The sequence below is a fragment of the Triticum aestivum genome, chromosome 2D, assembly GCF_018294505.1.
Source record: "Triticum aestivum cultivar Chinese Spring chromosome 2D, IWGSC CS RefSeq v2.1, whole genome shotgun sequence".
NCBI classification, from domain to species: Eukaryota; Viridiplantae; Streptophyta; class Magnoliopsida; order Poales; family Poaceae; genus Triticum; species Triticum aestivum.
The window spans coordinates 579342309-579360134 of NC_057799.1; the positions used below are offsets into that span (position 1 = coordinate 579342309).

The 17826-nt window shown below is 52.0% G+C and overlaps 1 protein-coding gene across 1 annotated transcript; it reads left to right on the plus strand.

The window, feature by feature from the left end:
* Positions 1-4840: 4840 nt before the first annotated feature.
* Positions 4841-16241, plus strand: LOC123055964 (BTB/POZ and MATH domain-containing protein 1-like). Its single transcript, XM_044479755.1, has 2 exons — positions 4841-5786; positions 16176-16241. The coding sequence occupies exons 1-2, from the start codon at positions 4905-4907 to the stop codon at positions 16239-16241; spliced, it is 948 nt and encodes a 315-aa protein (XP_044335690.1). The 5' UTR covers positions 4841-4904.
* The last annotated feature ends 1585 nt before the right edge of the window (positions 16242-17826 follow it).

Genomic DNA, 17826 nt, shown 5'->3' on the forward strand with positions numbered 1-17826 from the left:
CTGCGTGGCCGGGGCGGAGCTCGCCCGCGCCCGCCTCTGCGTGGCCGGGGCGGCCCACGCACGCGCCCGGCTGTGCGTGGCGGAGCTCGCCCGTGCCCGCCTCTGCGTGGCCACGGAACACCGCCGCCCTCCCCTCGCCAGGCTCGAGCCGCGGGCGCGAACTGCTCGGGCGTCCACGGGCACCGCGTCGGACCTCGCCTCGGCGCCGCTCCTCCCGTGACAGCTCCGACTCAGAGGCCTCGCTCTGGCACCGCCACTCCACGTCCAGGGCCACGCGCGTCAGCAGGTTCCACATCCGCGCCCGTCCCATCGCTCCCGCGTGCGTCCCCGGCCGGCTGCGTCTCCCCTCCGCGCGCCAGCACCAGCAGCAACTCGGCCACGTCGCAGAGCCTCTTCGGCAGCATGTTCACGCCGTCTTCCGTGGCCCAGGCGCCGCAGTACCCGGAGCGTGCACTGGCGGCCAAGCCCCCGTCGCTGTGCCTTGCGACCGACGGACGCAGCAGGGCGGGCAGCGGGGCAGGCAGCAGGGTGCGTGCTTCTCCTTCTCTCCTCCGTGCTGGGAGGCGGCGGACGCCCTCGACCTCCTCGTCGTCTCCTCCGGCGACGCTGTGGGCGGGCGCGGGCGGCGAAGCTTGCGGCCCCGTCCCCGAGCGCGGAGGCCACGGGCGCCCCGGCCACGAGAGCGGCGGCCAGGGTGGGAGGCCAGGCGGTGCGTGGGGCGGCCGGGCTGGTCCCGAAGGACGGGGTGGCCTGGGGTCGCCGGTGAGCTCGAGTCCGGCGTGTTGGGTATGCACAGAAGGCGTTTGTTGCAATGATCGGAGAAAAAAAAAGAAAAATGACTACTTATCAGGGGGATGACTGGAAAAATGCACGCCCCCGTACCAAAAATTTTGCCGGGCCTCTCAGGAGGCCGAAAAAACGCCTCCTGGGGGCACAACGGCTGGAGATGCTCTAGGGGAGATGCTCTAAGGGAGACTTGTTGGTACGGGGGCGTCCCCGGCCGGTTGCGTCGCCCCTCCGCGTGCCAGCACCAGCAGCAACTCGGCCACGTCGCAGAGCCTCCTCGGCAGCATGTTCGCGCCGTCTTCCGTGGCCCAGGAGCCGCAGTACCCGGAGCATGCACTGGCGGCCAAGCCCCCGTCGCTGTGCCTTGCGACCGACGGACGCAGCAGGGCGGGCAGCGGGGCAGGCAGCAGGGTGCGTGCTTCACCTCTCTCCTTCGTGCGGGGGAGGCGGCGGACGCCCTCGACCTCCTCGTCGTCTCCTCCGGCGACGCTGTGGGCGGGCGCGGGCGGCGAAGCTTGCGGCCCCGTCCCGAGCGCGGAGGCACGGGCGCCCCGGCCACGAGAGCGGCGGCCAGGCGGTGCGTGGGGCGGCCGGGCTGGTCCCGAAGGACGGGGTGGCCTGGGGTCGTCGCCGGTGAGCTCGAGTCCGGCGTGTTGGGTTTGCACAGAAGGCGTTTGTTGCAATGACCGGAGAAAAAAAAGAAAAATGACTACTTATAAGGGGGATGACTGGAAAAATGCACGTCCCCGTACCAAAAATTTCGCCGGGGCCTCTTAGGAAGCCGAAAAAATGCCTCCTGAAGGCACAACGGCTGGAGATGCTCTAAGGGAGGGAGACTTGTTGGAACACCCCCCCCCAATTGGGTCCGTGTCATTGGCGACGCTGCGGGCGACAAGGGGGAGGAGATGGACGGAGCGGGCCGTGCGGATCCGTGACGACGCAACCTCGTGGATCCTTTGTGTGCTGATCGGGAGGCGGAGGCGGAATCAGGTCCAGTGACGAGGGAATGGCAAGCGAGGAGATCCGAGATGTACAGCTACAGAGCAGATCAGGAGCTCCTCAACCTGGCACGACGAATCTACTTCGACGGCACCAGGGAAGTGAAGAGGGGGATGCCTCATCCGACTGCCTCTCCAGCTGCGTTCGTCGATTGGGCGAGGATGGAGGGCAAAAGTGGGGATCCCCGGCGAAGAGCAAGGTGGGAAAAGGCACATAATCAAACCCCTAGATTGTGTGTTCTGTGCTGAAAATGAGACAAATCATCATTTATTGTTTGATTGCATAGTTGCCACGAGTGTATGGTCCTTTGTCAGCCATCACTTTGAAATCGAGATAGGCACAAATTTTGAGTCTGTTGCTCGACTTTGGGTTTCTAACAAAAAGAACTTAGCTTTGAACATTGTTAGCTCTCTGTCCTATGGTGTTTGTGGAAATATAGGAACTCTATCATTTTTAACCACACCATCTGGACCTCTATTATTCAGGTGTGGAGTTTGATCCTCAGAATGCTCAAATTCTGGGTGATGCTGACCCCAGAGGCTGGCAAGCCCAAGATGGAGGTGTTGTTGAGCGCTCTGACAAAACTTCTCCAACAACCCTTGAGGATCTTGAGTGGCTGAAGATGAAGGCCACAGAATTTGAAGTTGATGCCGGTTGGAGTAACCTCAGGATCTCAGAAGAAAAAGGATGCTTCCACTCTCCTGCCAAGAAGCGAGACACCAATGACAAAGTCGCCATGACCAGCCCGGTGTCCACCCTCGCGATCTGCTGGTCACCCCAAGCTGCATTGGCACCACCATTCAAGTTCAGAAAGGGTGAAGACATGATCGCGATGTGAGATAAAGCGGGCGCTCGCTGTACTCCGGTCCCCATGCACCTGTAACAGTCTCTGGCAGACCGCTGGGGGTTATAACTCTAGTGTCCTTTGTTTTCCTTTTTCTACCGTTTTGCATCAGCTCAGCTGTTGCGCGTGTGTGCTTGTAATAAGGAACCCTCAGGCATAAGTTGGGCTGTTCCTTTTTCTACCGTTTTGCATCAGCTCAGTTGTTGCGCGTGTGTGCTTGTAATAAGGAACCCTCAGGCATAAGTTGGGCTGTATTCGATGGTTTCATTCTAGCTAATGCAACCTGGGAGAGGCCTGCCTGTTCATCTAAAAACAAATGTTTGCCATAAGCCATAGGTGTGGCTTATGGTTTAATTTTTCGGGAGAGTTCATGGGAGGACTTGATATGAAAATAGAGAGGAGATTGAAGCGATTCTTTGACTGCCTTGGCGGCAACACATTTTACGTGTTCTTTTGCGTTTGCAGAGCAGTATGTACCGTGAAACAATGTAAATGAGTAAGATAATGAAGTGGCCCCCTTTTCTTCTTCTCCATCTTGCAAGTGTGATCTTGCTGTTATGAATGTCATGTTTTGTTGCAAGTATAGCTCTGGTATTATTCTTGTAACATTCACGTGTAGCCTGTACAATCGTTAATCACAATTTGGTTGTGTTACATTAAACCCTGTCAGCACAGACAAGTACACGACAGCAAACAAAACGATTTACCCGCAAAAAAAAAGCAAAACTATTGTACAAAGTTAATCGCCGGGCCGTGGTGGTGTTAGATATTCCAAATTCCAGCTTTCAAAAAAAAAGAGATATTCCAAATTCCAGGTTAGGGTACTAGTAGTACTGTACGTGTTGGAGTCTACTTCAGTGAAGTTAGGATCCGATCGAGTCGTATCGGTCTTTAAATAAAGGAAAACGTTCGGAGACGGCGCACCGGCCGAAACATCAGCCGGTCACACGCCACACGCAATGTAGTTGTGGGCCCCCAAGCGCACCGCTTCTCCTTTTCTCCAGAAGAACCACATCCACACGTCTCTTATCCTCTCTCGTCCACATCTGGCTTTACCCTGTGTATCTCTTCGTCCCCAATTTCTTCTTCTACCTCTGGCCTCCCTTCTTCCATCAGTGCCCAAGGCAAGGTCGGGCCCACCAGTGACGCTGCGAGCCCACATCGTCGCTGCCCCTTAGGACCACCGATGCAGTCCACCCATCGTCCGCTGGAACCGGCGAGCTCCCGTGCAGCTATTGGTTGCGCCAGCAGCTGGAACCGGCAAAATAAAAAGCTGCAACCGGCAAACTGTTTTGCTACGGCGCCGACAGTGCTGCCGCGATGAGCTGCAACCGGCAACACAAAAGCTGCAGCCAGCCAAACGTTTTTGCTACGACGACGACGGTGTGCCGCGATGTGCTGCAACCCGGTGGTGCACGGAGCTGCATCCGTTTTGCACCTGAGCCACGGCGACGCCATGGGATGGTTGCGACCTCTGTACGACTAGCTGCAACCATCCATGGCGAAGCTGCTACCAGCGGGAGCCATCCCATGGTGGTGGTGACCACGACCCGGCGTGGTGACCACGGCCGATGGCGATGCTGCAATTGCAACGAGCACAGCTGGAACCAGTTTGTATTTTTTGTTGCAATCATCCCCAATTTTTGCTATTACCGTCTTCAGATTTTGCTGGAACCAGACCAAGTTTTGCTACCACCGTCTTTATTTTGTTGGATCCGGCGTCTCATTTTGCTTCCACCGTGTTGGGTTTTTGCTGGAACCGGTGTCTATTCTTAGTTGCTTCCACCGTGTTGTGTTTTTTGCCAGAATAGATGACCCATTTTTTGCTTCCACCATGTTTTGTTTTGCTGGAATCGACATAGCTTTTTGCTACAACCGCTATTGGCTGCGAGCGACGCCGGAGCGCCATTTGATGCTACAACCGGCGAGGTTGAAGGCCAACAAGGGCGACGAGGACGGCCGCGAGGGTAGCGACCAGATAGCATGTGCGGCCGGCCAGACGGAAGAGAGCGACGCGATGAAGGAAATCTTTTCGTACGTGTGTGTTTTGACAAAGACAGAGTGCATCGAACTGTTAGAATCAAAAGAAATCGTACGGCTGCGGGCTGACCGGCCCAAAATTGGGGCGGCGCGCCGGCGCCTATTAGTGGCCTTAAATAAAGGAGAATATTAACCCCGTGATCTGGTGTGTGCGCCTACGTGTTGCAAGTTTCGAGCCAGCTTTGTACGCACGGCCGGATCGATCCGAGCTTTTCTTCGTCGTCCTTGTTGCTGGATGGAAGTGCTCGCGGCGGTGGGATCTACAATGCCTAGGCACGTCCCCTCCCTGCCGCTGCCGCTGCAGATCACCAAGATCTCGTCGTCCAGATCGAGGCGCATCATCACGGAGCACGTCCCCACCACCTACAGTTTCCAGGTGACCAACTACCTGCAGCTCAAGGACGCGGGCTTCCACGCCTGCGTTACTTCGCCCGGCTTCAGCGTCGGCGGCTACAATTGGCAGGTCGCCTTCTACCCAGATGACGAGGACGGCTACACCTCCTTGTACCTACGTTATCTCTGCCAAGCCACGGATGTGAGAGCCAAGCGCACGGTGAGCGTGCTGGGGAATGACGGCCAGCCACCGCTGGTCTGCCGCGACACGCCGGAGTGCGTCTTTACTCCGGGGCCAGGCCGGGGCTACCGCAGGTTCGTCGGGAAGTCCAAGCTGGAATCGCTATCGCGGCTCGGAGACGGCCGCTTCACGATACGGTGCGTCCTCACCGTCAGGGACGTGTCTCCGTCCGAGCTGCCCGGCCACCTCGAGCGCATGCTCAGGGACGGGCGATGTAGCGACGTCACGTTCCGCGTGGGAGGCCGGAAGTTCCGCGCGCACCGGGCCCTCCTGGCTGCGCGGTCGCCGGTCTTTGCTAAGCTCTTTGGCCCCATGCCGGAGAAGGGCACGCGGCGCGTCGTCAAGGTCGTCGACGTGGAGCCAGCCATCTTCCAGATTCTCCTTCACTACATCTACACGGGCTCACTACCGGCGTGCCACGACGAAGGAGGGTATGATGCCATGGTGATGGAGCATTTGCTCGTAGCCGCAGGCAAGTACGGGCTGGAAAAGTTGAAACTCATGTGTGAAGAGGAGCTGTGCAGAAGGATCGACGAGGAAGCTGTTAGAATTAATGGGCTAGGCCCATAGCAATTTCTGAAATCTCAAAACCCATGTGTAAAATGGCAAGTGGTGGTGCTAAGTTTAGTCTCACCTTGGAAGTTGAAGAAGAGTTGGCCTCGCCTCGCCTGGCCTGGCCGGGCCGGGCCGGGCCGGGGCGTGGTGTGGCGAGGCGAGGCGAGGCGAGGCGAGGCGGCGCGTACATGCGACATGCGCGTGAATGGTCCGCCGAAATCCGGTCCGTCTCCTTGCAGGAGCGCAGCTTTCTTTTGCCGTTTTATTTTTATGTCTTGGCAGACAAGTTTTTGATTTCTTGTCCGGTAAGTATACGAATTAGAAACCGAGTCGGTTTGGGATTGTGGTCGCGACACAATACCGCCTCTGGTCCTAATATATATACAGCTACCGGCTGCGGCCAGAGACACACCGAAAAACACCTAGGGTTTTGCCTCATCTCACAACTTGCGCCGCCATCGTAGTCTACTCCATCCCAAACGCCGGCGTGCATCGGCGCGTGGGAGAGCAGGTCTCCGGAACCGTTCGTCTTTGCGATCCTGCACCGGGAGAGGACGAATTAGGTTTTTGGGAAGCGTTGTGCGCGACTGCTCTAATTCGTCATCACGGGTCGTCTTCCGTCCAAGTCGTGCGGTGCTACTCATCGTCGTATTCATCGCCGTAAGCAGCAGATCGTTGCCAACATCGTCATCAACCCTGTCGCACCCATAATAGCTAACGATCAGTACGTCCAACATCCTCTGTTCATGTCTGTTTCTACAGCTATTGTTACGTGTTTGCTGCTGTTATGCATGTCTTGCTGTTCTTCTAGTTTGCTAGATTTTTGCATGCTAGTATCTCTTCTAGTCATGAATTATTTACTGGAATTAATCATGAACTTGCCTAATATTCCAACAATCCAAAAACCTAATCATAGGCAATTTCCTGAGTTAACTATGGCTGGATTCGCTGATGCACTGAGGCCGGATAAGTTTACCGGTGTGCACTTTAAGAGGTGGCAGGTGAAGACCACGCTCTGGCTTACTGCTCTGAAAGTTTTCCATGCTAGTGTTGGTGCTCCGGAGGGAATGACCGACGAAGATCGGAGAAAATTCCAGGAAGCCAATACTATGTTTGTGGGATGCATTCTGAGTGTTCTTGCTGACCGTCTGTGTGATGTGTACATGCACATAAATGACGGAAAGATTCTGTGGGATGCACTGAATGCAAAATTCGGTGCAACAGATGCAGGCAGTGAACTGTACATCATGGAGAGTTTTCATGACTACAAGATGGTGAATAACCGTTCTGTGGTTGAACAAGCTCATGAGATACAGTGCATTGTGAAGGAACTTGAACTCCTTAAATGTGTTCTACCCGACAAATTCGTGGCTGGGTGCATGATTGCAAAGTTGCCTCCTTCATGGAGGAATTTCGCCACAACTCTGAAGCATAAGAGACAGGAGATATCAGTTGAAAATCTGATTGCATCTCTTGATGTTGAGGAAAAAGCTCGGGCTAAAGATACTACTGAAAAGGAGGTGAGGTTCAGCCTACTGCTAACATGGTGCAGAGGTACCCACAGAACAAGAACAAAGGGAAGAACAAACCTGTTTTCAACAAGCCTACCAAGACTACTACCTTCAAGAAGAAGAAGTTCAACAAGGCTGAGCTAGAGTGCTACGCCTGTGGGAAGCCTGGACACTTTTCCAAGGAATGCCCTGAACGTGCAGACCGTAGAGGGAAAACAAGCTCCAAGACTGTCAACATGGTGACCGCTAGCAATACTGATGGGTATGGTAATTTACCTATTGTGCTTTCAGTATTTCAATCATCTTCGTGGTGGATTGATTCGGGTGCTAACGTTCATGTGTGTGCTGACATCTCCCTGTTTACTTCTTATCAGGTCGCAAGGGATTCTTCCGTCCTAATGGGGAATGGGTCACATGCTTCTGTTCGTGGCATTGGCACGGTGGATCTGAAGTTTACTTCGGGAAAGATCATGCAACTAAGGAACGTGCAGCATGTCCCTACTATGAACAAGAATCTAGTTAGCGGCTCCCTTCTATGTCGAGATGGATTTAAGGTAGTTTTAGAGTCCAATAAAGTAATCGTGTCAAGATTTGGACAATTTATAGGAAAAGGCTATGAGTGCGGAGGCTTGTTCAGCTTTTCTCTTTCAGATTTTTGCAATAAGTCAATAAACCAAATTTGTGCTAGTGTTAATGATGATGCAAGTATTTGGCACTCTCATTTATGTCATATTAATTTTGGTTTAATGTCTCGGCTATCCAGCATGAGTTTAATTCCGAACTTCACAGTTGCCAAAGGTTCTAAGTGCCATAGTTGTGTGCAATCTAAGCAACCTCGAAAGCCTCATAAGGCTGCCGAGGAGAGAAACTTGGCACCTCTAGAACTCATACATTCTGATCTTTGTGAGATGAATGGTGTGTTGACAAAAGGTGGAAAGAGATATTTCATGACTTTGATTGATGATACGACTAGATTTTGCTATGTTTATTTGTTGCAAACTAAAGATGAAGCGTTAGACTACTTTAAAATCTATAAAGCTGAAGTTGAAAATCAACTAGAGAGAAAGATCAAGCGTCTTAGGTCCGATCGTGGTGGAGAGTTTTTTCCAAAAGTTTTTGATGAATTTTGTGAGGAACATGGTATTATTCATGAGAGGACGCCTCCCTATTCACCTCAATCAAATGGAGTGGCCGAGAGGAAAAACCGCACATTGACTGACTTGGTGAATGCCATGTTAGACACTGCTGGTTTATCTAAGGCATGGTGGGGGGAGGCTCTATTGACTTCATGTCATGTCCTGAATAGAGTTCCCAACAATAATAAAGAGAAAACCCCTTATGAGGAGTGGGTTGGGAGAAAACCATCACTTTCTTATTTGCGCACTTGGGGATGTTTGGCAAAGGTCAATATTCCTATTCCTAAGAAACGCAAACTTGGACCAAAGACAGTGGATTGTGTCTTTCTAGGGTATGCTCAATGGAGCATTGCTTATAGGTTTTTAGTGGTAAAATCTGAAGTACCTGATATGCATGTTGATACTATAATGGAATCTTGTGATGCAACATTTTTTGAGAACATATTTCCTACGAGACATTGGAAATGATCTTTGGTGCAGCTTAACTCCAGAAACGCATCGCACGATCCTTCTCCAGGTAGCGGCACTAGCCACCCCGCTCCTACACCTCCCTGATCACGGTAAGTTTCTCTAGTGTTTTGCTTAACAAATGCATAAAGACCTAGACTTAGCTTTATTTCCTCCAATATGCTTACCATAATGACCTAGAGTTAGCTTCTTTTCCTCCAAAATGACCCATTTTACCTAGGTTAGCTTATAAATGATGCAGTTCATCCAAGTTAGCTCAAAAATGACCCATTTTACCTAGATTAGCTCCTAAATGATCCATTTTACCTACGTTAGCTTAAAAATGGCCCATTTCACCTAGGTTAACTCCAAAATGACCCATCTTACCTAGGTTATCTCATAAACGATCCATTTCAACAAATTTAGCTCATAAACGATCCATTTGACCTAAGTGAGCTAAAAAACGATCCATTTCACCTAAATTAGCTCTTAAATGATCCATTTCACCTAAGTTAGCTCAAAAACAATCCATTTCAACTAAATTAGTTCAAAAATGATCCATTTCAACAAAGTTAGCTCAAAAACGATCCATTTCAACTAAGTTAGCTCAAAAACGATCCATTTGACCTAAGTGAGCTAAAAAACGATCCATTTCACCTTAGTTACCTAAAAAAGATCCATTTCACCTTAGCTAGCTCATAAACGACCCATTTCAACTTAGTTAGCTCATATATGATCCATTTCACGTAAGTTAGCTCATAAATGACATACTCTTCTTGTTCTAGTCTTCTTGTTGTTCTAGTCTTCTTCTTGTTCTACTCTTCTTGTTCTAGTCTTCTTATTCTAGTCACCTATTTCTAACTTTCTTATTTTGCCATTTTGCAGATTTCATTATGTGCTGGATGGAGTGCTTGTTCTACTCTTCTTGTTCTTGTCTTCTCATTCTAGTCACCTTAGCTATGGAGTGCTTGTTTATGTATGGATGGAACTTGTTTATGTATGAATTGATGGATGGAACTTGCTTATGTAATATGTACGGATGGAACTTGCTTATGGACTTGCTTATGAATGCCTGTGAAATACATGAACTTGCTTATGGACTTGCTTACGAATGCCTGTGAAATATATCTATATGTCATATATATTTGCTGTGAAAATTGTTGGATTTAATAAAAAACAGAAAAAAGAGCCAATATGCAGGCTCTTTGCCGTCTGCCACCGACGGCAACGGGCTCTTTGCCGTCTGCCGCGGACGGCAAAGAAGCCACGTGGCAGCCAACTGTGCTTCCTGGGAGCTGACCCATTTGGTCAGTTTGCCTACAGTGGCAGACGGCAAAGACTTTGCCATCAGTGGCAGACGGCAAAGAACCTGCACTTTGCCATCAGCGGCAGACGGCAAAGAACCTGCCATCTAGTGACGTGTAGATGACATCACACGGCGGACGGCAAAGACCAGAGAAATTTTGCCGTCAGCGGCGGACGGCAAAGGTCTGCCGTTAGCCACTTAACGGACTGACAGCGCAATTATTGCCGTCCGCGGCAGACGGCAAAGAGCCTTTGCCGTCCACCGCCAGGAAGCGGATGGCAAAGCAGCTGTTTACCGTGGCCTACTTTGCCGGAGCCTTTTGCCGTCCGCGGCTGACGGCAATGGCCTTTGCCGTCCGCCGTTCGAGCCTTTGCCGTCCGCCGTGGCAGACGGCAAAATAGTTGTTTCCTGTTGTGTTATATATAAAGGAATTACTCAAAGTTTTATGTGACTTAGCTTTTCCGTCACCACGCGGACAGTTGTTGCGTCTGTAGATGATGCCGCTCATTCGGTCATCTTCTTCCTTGGAATCACGACCACGATCAAGCCATCATACTGACCAGACCAGATTTTCACAACTGCACCCCCTACCCGGCGCGCCAAAGATATCGGCGGAAACGACACCTATGGGATCACGAGGATCCCTTCTGCGGTTGGCGGGCGCGGGGTTGTGCAAAGAGCGGGTCTAGTAATCAGCACTAGGGGATTTTACCCAGGTTCGGGCCGCGAAGATGTGTAATACCCTAGTCCTGCGTTGGTGTATATTTGAGTGTTCTCGGGTTCTTGAACTAGCTATGGTGTGTGCGTAGTCCAAAAAGTCTGAATCCTCTCACAGTACGCCGCGGGCCTCCTTTTATAGTCAAAGGGGCTGCCACAGTGGCACACAGGAGGTGGAAAGTTGTACAGTAGTCAAGTATATCGCCTGACATTAAAGGACAAAACACATTAAATGCACTACTTAGGTGTCCTCTTGCTTTATCGGGGATGGTAACGAAGCCTGTCCCGTCCGTCGCAGCTTCCCCTTGCTCCGACACGCGTCAAGGCCAACGAAGCATGCAGCACCATGTAGGCTGGCAGGCTGCTAAGCTGGTGTGGTGGCAGGGTCTTCACGAAGATCCGCATGCCACCACGTAGGTGCTTGACCAGTTGGTTTAGGAGCCACGTACTGCCACGTGAGTACTTGCTTCAGTTGGTGGGTCGGCCGCTGAGCTGGATCAGCGACGGGGCGGCAAGGCCTTGCCGCGGTCTTGTGGATGTTCCCGGCAAGGGTCTTGCCAGGGTCTTGTGAGCGCCCCCAGCAGGAGCCTTGCCGGGGCCTCGTGGGTATCTTCGGCAGGAGCCTTGTCGGGGCCTCGTGGGCATCCTCGGCAAGGAGCCTCGCCATTGTCTTGTCTTCTGGTTCTCATCTAGGCCTTATTGGCCCTTTGTCTTCACAAATATCTGCATGCCATCATGCAGGCGCTTCCCGAGCCTTGATTCCAACGTTGTCGATGGTGTCGGAACTCTCAGGCACAAGGGTGGCTGCGATGCTGGTGTTAGGTGGCTGCCTCGGCAAGGCCCTTGCCGGGGCTGTGTAGGCTTCCCCCGGCAAGGTCTTGCCGGGGGAAGCCCATCTTGTTGCCTCGTTCTCTGCGCCCCTGGTTGGAGCGCTGCTCTGGTAGTCTTGTACTTCTGCTTCCCTCCTCTGCCTTGCTAAGTGTGGCCAAAGGCATGGCTCTGACTGCCCGTGCACAAGTACAGGGGTACAAAGAGGGCCCCTACTTTTGTACACCGACACGGCCATAGTCAAACTCGATTCAACTAAAGTTGGAGAAACAGACACCCGCTAGCCACCTGTGTGCGAAGCACATCGGTAGAACAAATCTCATGAATGCGGTCATGTAATGTCGGTCCGGGCCGCTTCATCCAACAATACCACCGAATCAAAGTAAGACATTGGTGATAAGCAGTATGACTATTATCTCCCACAACTCACTGTGTTCTACTCGTGCATATATCATCTACGCATAGACCTGGCTCGGATGCCACAGTTGGGGAACGTAGTAATTCAAAAAAATCCAACAATCCCGCAAGATCTATCTAGTAGATGCATAACAACGAGAGGGAAGAGTGTGTCCGTGTACCCTCGTAGACCGAAAGCGGAAGCATTTAGTAACGCGATTGATGTAGTCGAATGTCTTCACGATCCATGTACCGAACGAACGGCGCCTCCGTGTTCAGCACACATTCAGCAAGATGACGTCCCTCGAGCTCTTGATCCAGTAGAGGGTCGAGGGATAGTTCCGTCAGCACGACAGCGTGGCAACGGTGTTGGTGATGTGATCCGCGCAGGGCTTCGCCTAAGCACTACGACAATATGACCGAGTGGGTAAACTGTGGAGGGGGGGACCGCACACGGCTAAGAAACAATTGTTGTGTCTTTGGGGTGCCCCCTGGCCACGTACATAAAGGAGGGGGAGGAGGAGGCCGGCGGCCAAGGAGGGCGCGCTAAGGGGGGAGTCCTACTTGGACTCCTAGTCCAAGTAGGATTCGACCCCCCCTCCTTCCTTCCAACGGAGGGGGAAAGAGGGAAGGAGAGGAGAGGAAGAGGGAAAGGGGGGCCGCGTCCCCTCCCCTTCCTATTCGGACTCCCCTTGGGGGGGGGGGAGGGCGCGCGCCTCCCCTTTGTGGGCTGTCCCCTCTTCTCTCCCATGGCCCATGAGGCCCATGATTTCCCCCGGGGGGTTCTGGTAACCCCTCGGTACTCCGATAAAATACGCGAATCACTCGAAACCATTCCGATCTCCGATTACAACCTTCCAATATATGAATCTTTACCTCTCGACCATTTCGAGACTCCTCGTCATGTCTGTGATCTCATCCGGGACTCCGAACAAACTTCGGTCACCAAAACACATAACTCATAATACAAATCGTCATCGAACGTTAAGCGTGCGGACCCTACGGGTTCGAGAACTATGTAGACATGACCGAGACACATCTCCGGTCAATAACCAAGAGCGGAACCTGGATGCTCATATTGGCTCCTACATATTATACGAAGATCTTTATCAGTCAAATCGCATAACAACATATGATGTTCCCTTTGTCATCGTTATGTTACTTGCCCGAGATTCGATCGGTACCTAGTTCAATCTCGTTACCGGCAAGTCTCTTTACTTGTTCTGTAATGCATCATCCCGTAACCAACTCATTATTCACATTGCTTGCAAGGCTTAGAGTGATGTGCATTACCGAGAGGGCCCAAAGATACCTCTCCGATACACGGAGTGACAAATCGTAATCTTGATCTATGCCAACCCAACAAACACCTTCGGAGACACCTGTAGAGCATCTTTATAATCACCCAGTTATGTTGTGACGTTTGATAGCACACAAAGTGTACCTCCGGTATTCGGTAGTTTCATAATCTCATAGTCGGAGGAACATGTATAAGTCATGAAGAAAGCAATAGCAATAAAACTAATCGATCATTATGCTAAGCTAACGGATGGGTCTTGTCCATCACATCATTCTCTAATGATGTGACCCCGTTCATCAAATGACAACACATGTCTATGGTCAGGAAACATAACAATCTTTGATCAACGAGCTAGTCAAGTAGAGGCATAGTAGGGACACTCTGTTTTGACTATGTATTCACACATGTACTAAGTTTCCGGTTAATACAATTCTACCATGAATAATAAACATTTATCATGATACAAAGAATCATAAATAACAACTTTATTATTGCCTCTAGGGCATATTTCCTTCAAGAATAGCTCCATGATGTACAGCTCAGTGCCGGCATCTGAGACCCCAAACTTGGCCCCGAGTGCATCCCACATATCTTTTCCATTGTCAATTGATGCATAAGCATCAACTATGTTCTCCCCAAGAACACTCAAGAGAGCAGCCTTAAATAGGGTATCCATTTTTTGAAAAGCTTGTTCTTGTTGAGCATCACAGTCTCCTTCAGGTTTGCCAAGGGTGGTGTCGTAGCAACTCATGGTTTGAAACCATATGACTGCTCTCACGCGCCACCTCTTATAGTGGATACCCTCAAACATAGGAGGTCTCATGGAAGCAGCAAAACCACTCGGGGTAAATTGCCTATAATAAGGTTTTTGGATTGTTGGAAATATGAGCAATTTACCATATGATTTTATTAACAGGAATACTAGATAAAACATGACTGTAACCAAACATATCTAGAGCTGAGAAACAAGTCATGCAATCTGACAGTGAGAAGGTAAGTAGCATCTGCAAATATGAACTGTAACCAAACATATCTAGAGCTAACGATAGAGCTAGTTGCATATATGAAGTAGAACATAACATATCTAGGGCAGACACTAGAACAAGGAACTGTGGCAGAACCTCTAAAAGAAAGAGCAAGAACACATACGGGATAGCAGCTGCTGCACAAGCACTGGACTTGGGGTCGATATCCTTGCCAGCCATGTCGTCGAAGAGGTTGTCGACGTCGGGTAAGAAGTCATCATTGGGGAAGTGCTCGTCGGTATGCGGAGCGTCCGTAATGAACCGGCCAGTAGTCGCGCAAAGCGCTCTCCAAAAGCCTTATCACCCTTCTCCCGTACAGGACTCAAAGAGGTGGGGTTTCGGAGGCCTACTGTCCCGACCTGCCGTGCACGCTGCAAGCCGGGATGGGGAAGATCGTAGCAGCAGCTCAGAGATTGGAACTCGGTGGCGAGAGGGAGATGACCTTCTGGTGTGTCCCTCTGGGAGGAACGACCTCTCTTTTATAAGCACAAGAGGAGGCGAATAGGCTGCGTCGGGAGCTGAAGAGAGAGAGGGAGACGAAACGAACAGACAGCAGCCGAAGGGTGCAACATTCGTATTCAATATCCATTGCAGCAAAACTTTCCATTTCCCGAGTGACGTTTCGTATACCTGTCGTGTGTGGCAAAAATTTAGACATCGTCTCATTCCCGCAACCCGCGGCGCGGCATGACGGGGCGTGGCGTGGCGTGGCGAGGCGGGCGGCGGAGGAGGAGCGCGCATGAATGTCCCTCTTGTTCTCATGCTCATACAGGTGGGGAAACAACGTCCCTTATAAAGAGGTCCAACTCCCACCAAACTAGCAATGTGGGACTAAACTTTAGTAGCATCCCTTGGCTTGCACAAATGGGCTTAGTGGGCCTCTAGGATTTATTAGGAATTTCTGAAATTGCTATTGGGCTGTCCCAAAATAGACTAAATTCCAGCAGAAACATGGTTGTAGTCGGATATGTTCGGCTGAGTCGGACTGAACACTCTGACGGATTGACGTGAGTTGGTTGGTACAGAAGACAGTGGTGGGATCGGTGACAATGACATAGGAGCGTGATGCTGATGGTGACCGACTTCTGGGCGTGGAAACACGTGTCGCGGCCCCGATGGCTTATGTGGTTTGGACTAGACTATGGCGCTGGTTGATTCAAGATGGTTTACTCACGGAGCTTGGAGTCGACGGGGCACAGGGGTGGATTGATCATCTATCATAGAGTCATGTTGAAGGTGGAGCTGGAGTCTGGAAGACTTCACTCGGTGTTGATTGAGGGGCTATGGCGTAAGCGCAAAGAGAGTCGGTGCCTATTCAGCGGGGGGAAAAAGCGAGTGACACGTAGTTCGGACTGGAGCCTAGTGGTTCGATGGAAGCGTGAAACTCGTCATCGGTCGGTGATGATCGGTGATACTCTGCAGTGGGGGTTGAGTGGTGTGGGTTCGCAACCCTTGAGACTCGAACCGGGACAGCGGAGGCTCGACGCGGTAATAACGGCGAGGCATGCGGTTAACACGGAACATGGAGACAGGCCAGGGCTCTGGTGGTCATACACGTGGTGAGACAACTGCGAATTTAACTCGGGATGAATACAAGTAACGGTGGAATTTCTTCAAGTTTCAGACGGGCTGTCAAGAAAGGAGCGGTGATGTTGAGTTCAGGTACTCTTATGTGTGACACCCAATATGTGAGTTGTTCAATTTCATGCAGGTCAGTGATCAGTGTGTGATGATGCTGAACGGATACTCTGAAAGTTGGGAGCACAAAGTAGAGTGAAGATGAACTTAATTTCGCTCGAGTGTTGACTATGGTCAAGAAAGGAAGGGACTACAAGTTGCACGTGGAGTCACATGGAGTCTTTGGAGTAGCAGCGGTCTCATGGTATAAGCTCAAGTCCAATTTACATGGAAGTTTGACACTTGGACGAATCCAAGGTGGTGAAGAATATTCGCCAAGGTGGAGTTTGTTAGAGTTGTGTCGAATATTGTGTACAAGGTCGTTTACATTTGGACTCCGAGTTGTATTGTGTTTAGACGGGATATGGAGTTGTGTCAAGTAGGACACTTGTATCCTAGGTCTCTCATATAATGCGGGGGTAGGCACACGATGTGATCTATGCCAACATAATAGCACAGGAACGCAGGGGAAGCCGGCGGCACGTGCCGGCGTCCAGGGTGACTGGGTGCGGTATTGTAGTGGCGTCATGGGGAGGAACGCCCATAGTCAGTCCTTGGGGACGTAGCCATATCGGTGAACCTCGTTAACAAATCTTGGTTTCGTGCCCGTGTGATTGCCTTTTCTCGGATGATCGACTATACATCTCGAATTTATTCTAGCACAGGCAAATACATGTAAACTTGTCATACCGCTGTGATTTCTTATTTCTTTAGAAGAAGGATCTTGGCTCTACCCCTTTGGTTTTCCGGGGTATACATCTAAGTGGACTCGCAGTTTTGCCTACCTGTCAATTCACCTATTGGTTGCTGGTCATTGTCCGTCTTTTTATTGGGAGGACTTGCAACGTTTGCCATAAGCTGGTGGAGGCTAAGAGCATCTCCAGCCGGGCCCCCAGGATGCCCCCACGAGCACTTTTTGCACGCCGGCGCTTAATTTTTCTCCCAGCCGAGACCCCAAGAGCTCTGTTTTCGCCGGATTTAGCCAAAATTAGCGCCGGCGCGCGCAGGCGAAACCCAGCCTACCGGGAGGCTCTTGGGGGAGGAGAGAGAAGGCTTTGCATGTCTTTTGGCCCACAGTCAGCCTCTCTTCACCCTTTTTCTCCGGGCCCCACCCACGTGCACTCTCTCTTTTCCTTCTCACCTCCACGCGCGCCTGCCTCGTCGCCTTGCTCTTCTCCTCGCCGCGCGCCTGCCTCGCCGCCTTGCTCCTCTCCTCGCCGCGTGCCTACCTCGCTGCACTCGCCGTCCAAGGGCCCGCCTGCCTCGCTGCACTCGGGAGGGAGGGGAAGACGCCGCTGCCGCCACACGCTCTGGACGAGTACATGGCCGCTGCGTGGCCGGGGCGGAGCTCGCCCGCGCCCGCCTCTGCGTGGCCGGGGCGGCCCACGCACGCGCTCGGCTGTGCGTGGCGGAGCTCGCCCGTGCCCGCCTCTGCGTGGCCACGGAACACCGCCGCCCTCGCCTCGCCAGGCTCGAGCCGCTGGCGCGAACTGCTCGGGCGTCCACTGGCACCGCGTCGGACCTCGCGTCGGCGCCGCTCCTCCCGTGACAGCTCCGACTCAGAGGCCTCGCTCTGGCACCGCCACTCCACGTCCAGGGCCACGCGCGTCAGCAGGTTCCACATCCGCACCCGTCCCATCGCTCCCGCGTGCGTCCCCGGCTGGCTGCGTCGCCCCTCCGCGCGC

What these genes read in the sequence shown, in the direction of transcription:
- LOC123055964 (XM_044479755.1), top strand. Translation starts at nt 4,905, where the DNA reads ATGGAAGTGCTCGCGGCGGTGGGATCTACAATGCCTAGGCACGTCCCC. An exon ending in GAAGGATCGACGAGGAAGCT is followed by an intron (nt 5,787 to 16,175) that starts GTTAGAATTAAT and finishes AATTTCATGCAG; the next exon opens with GTCAGTGATCAGTGTGTGAT.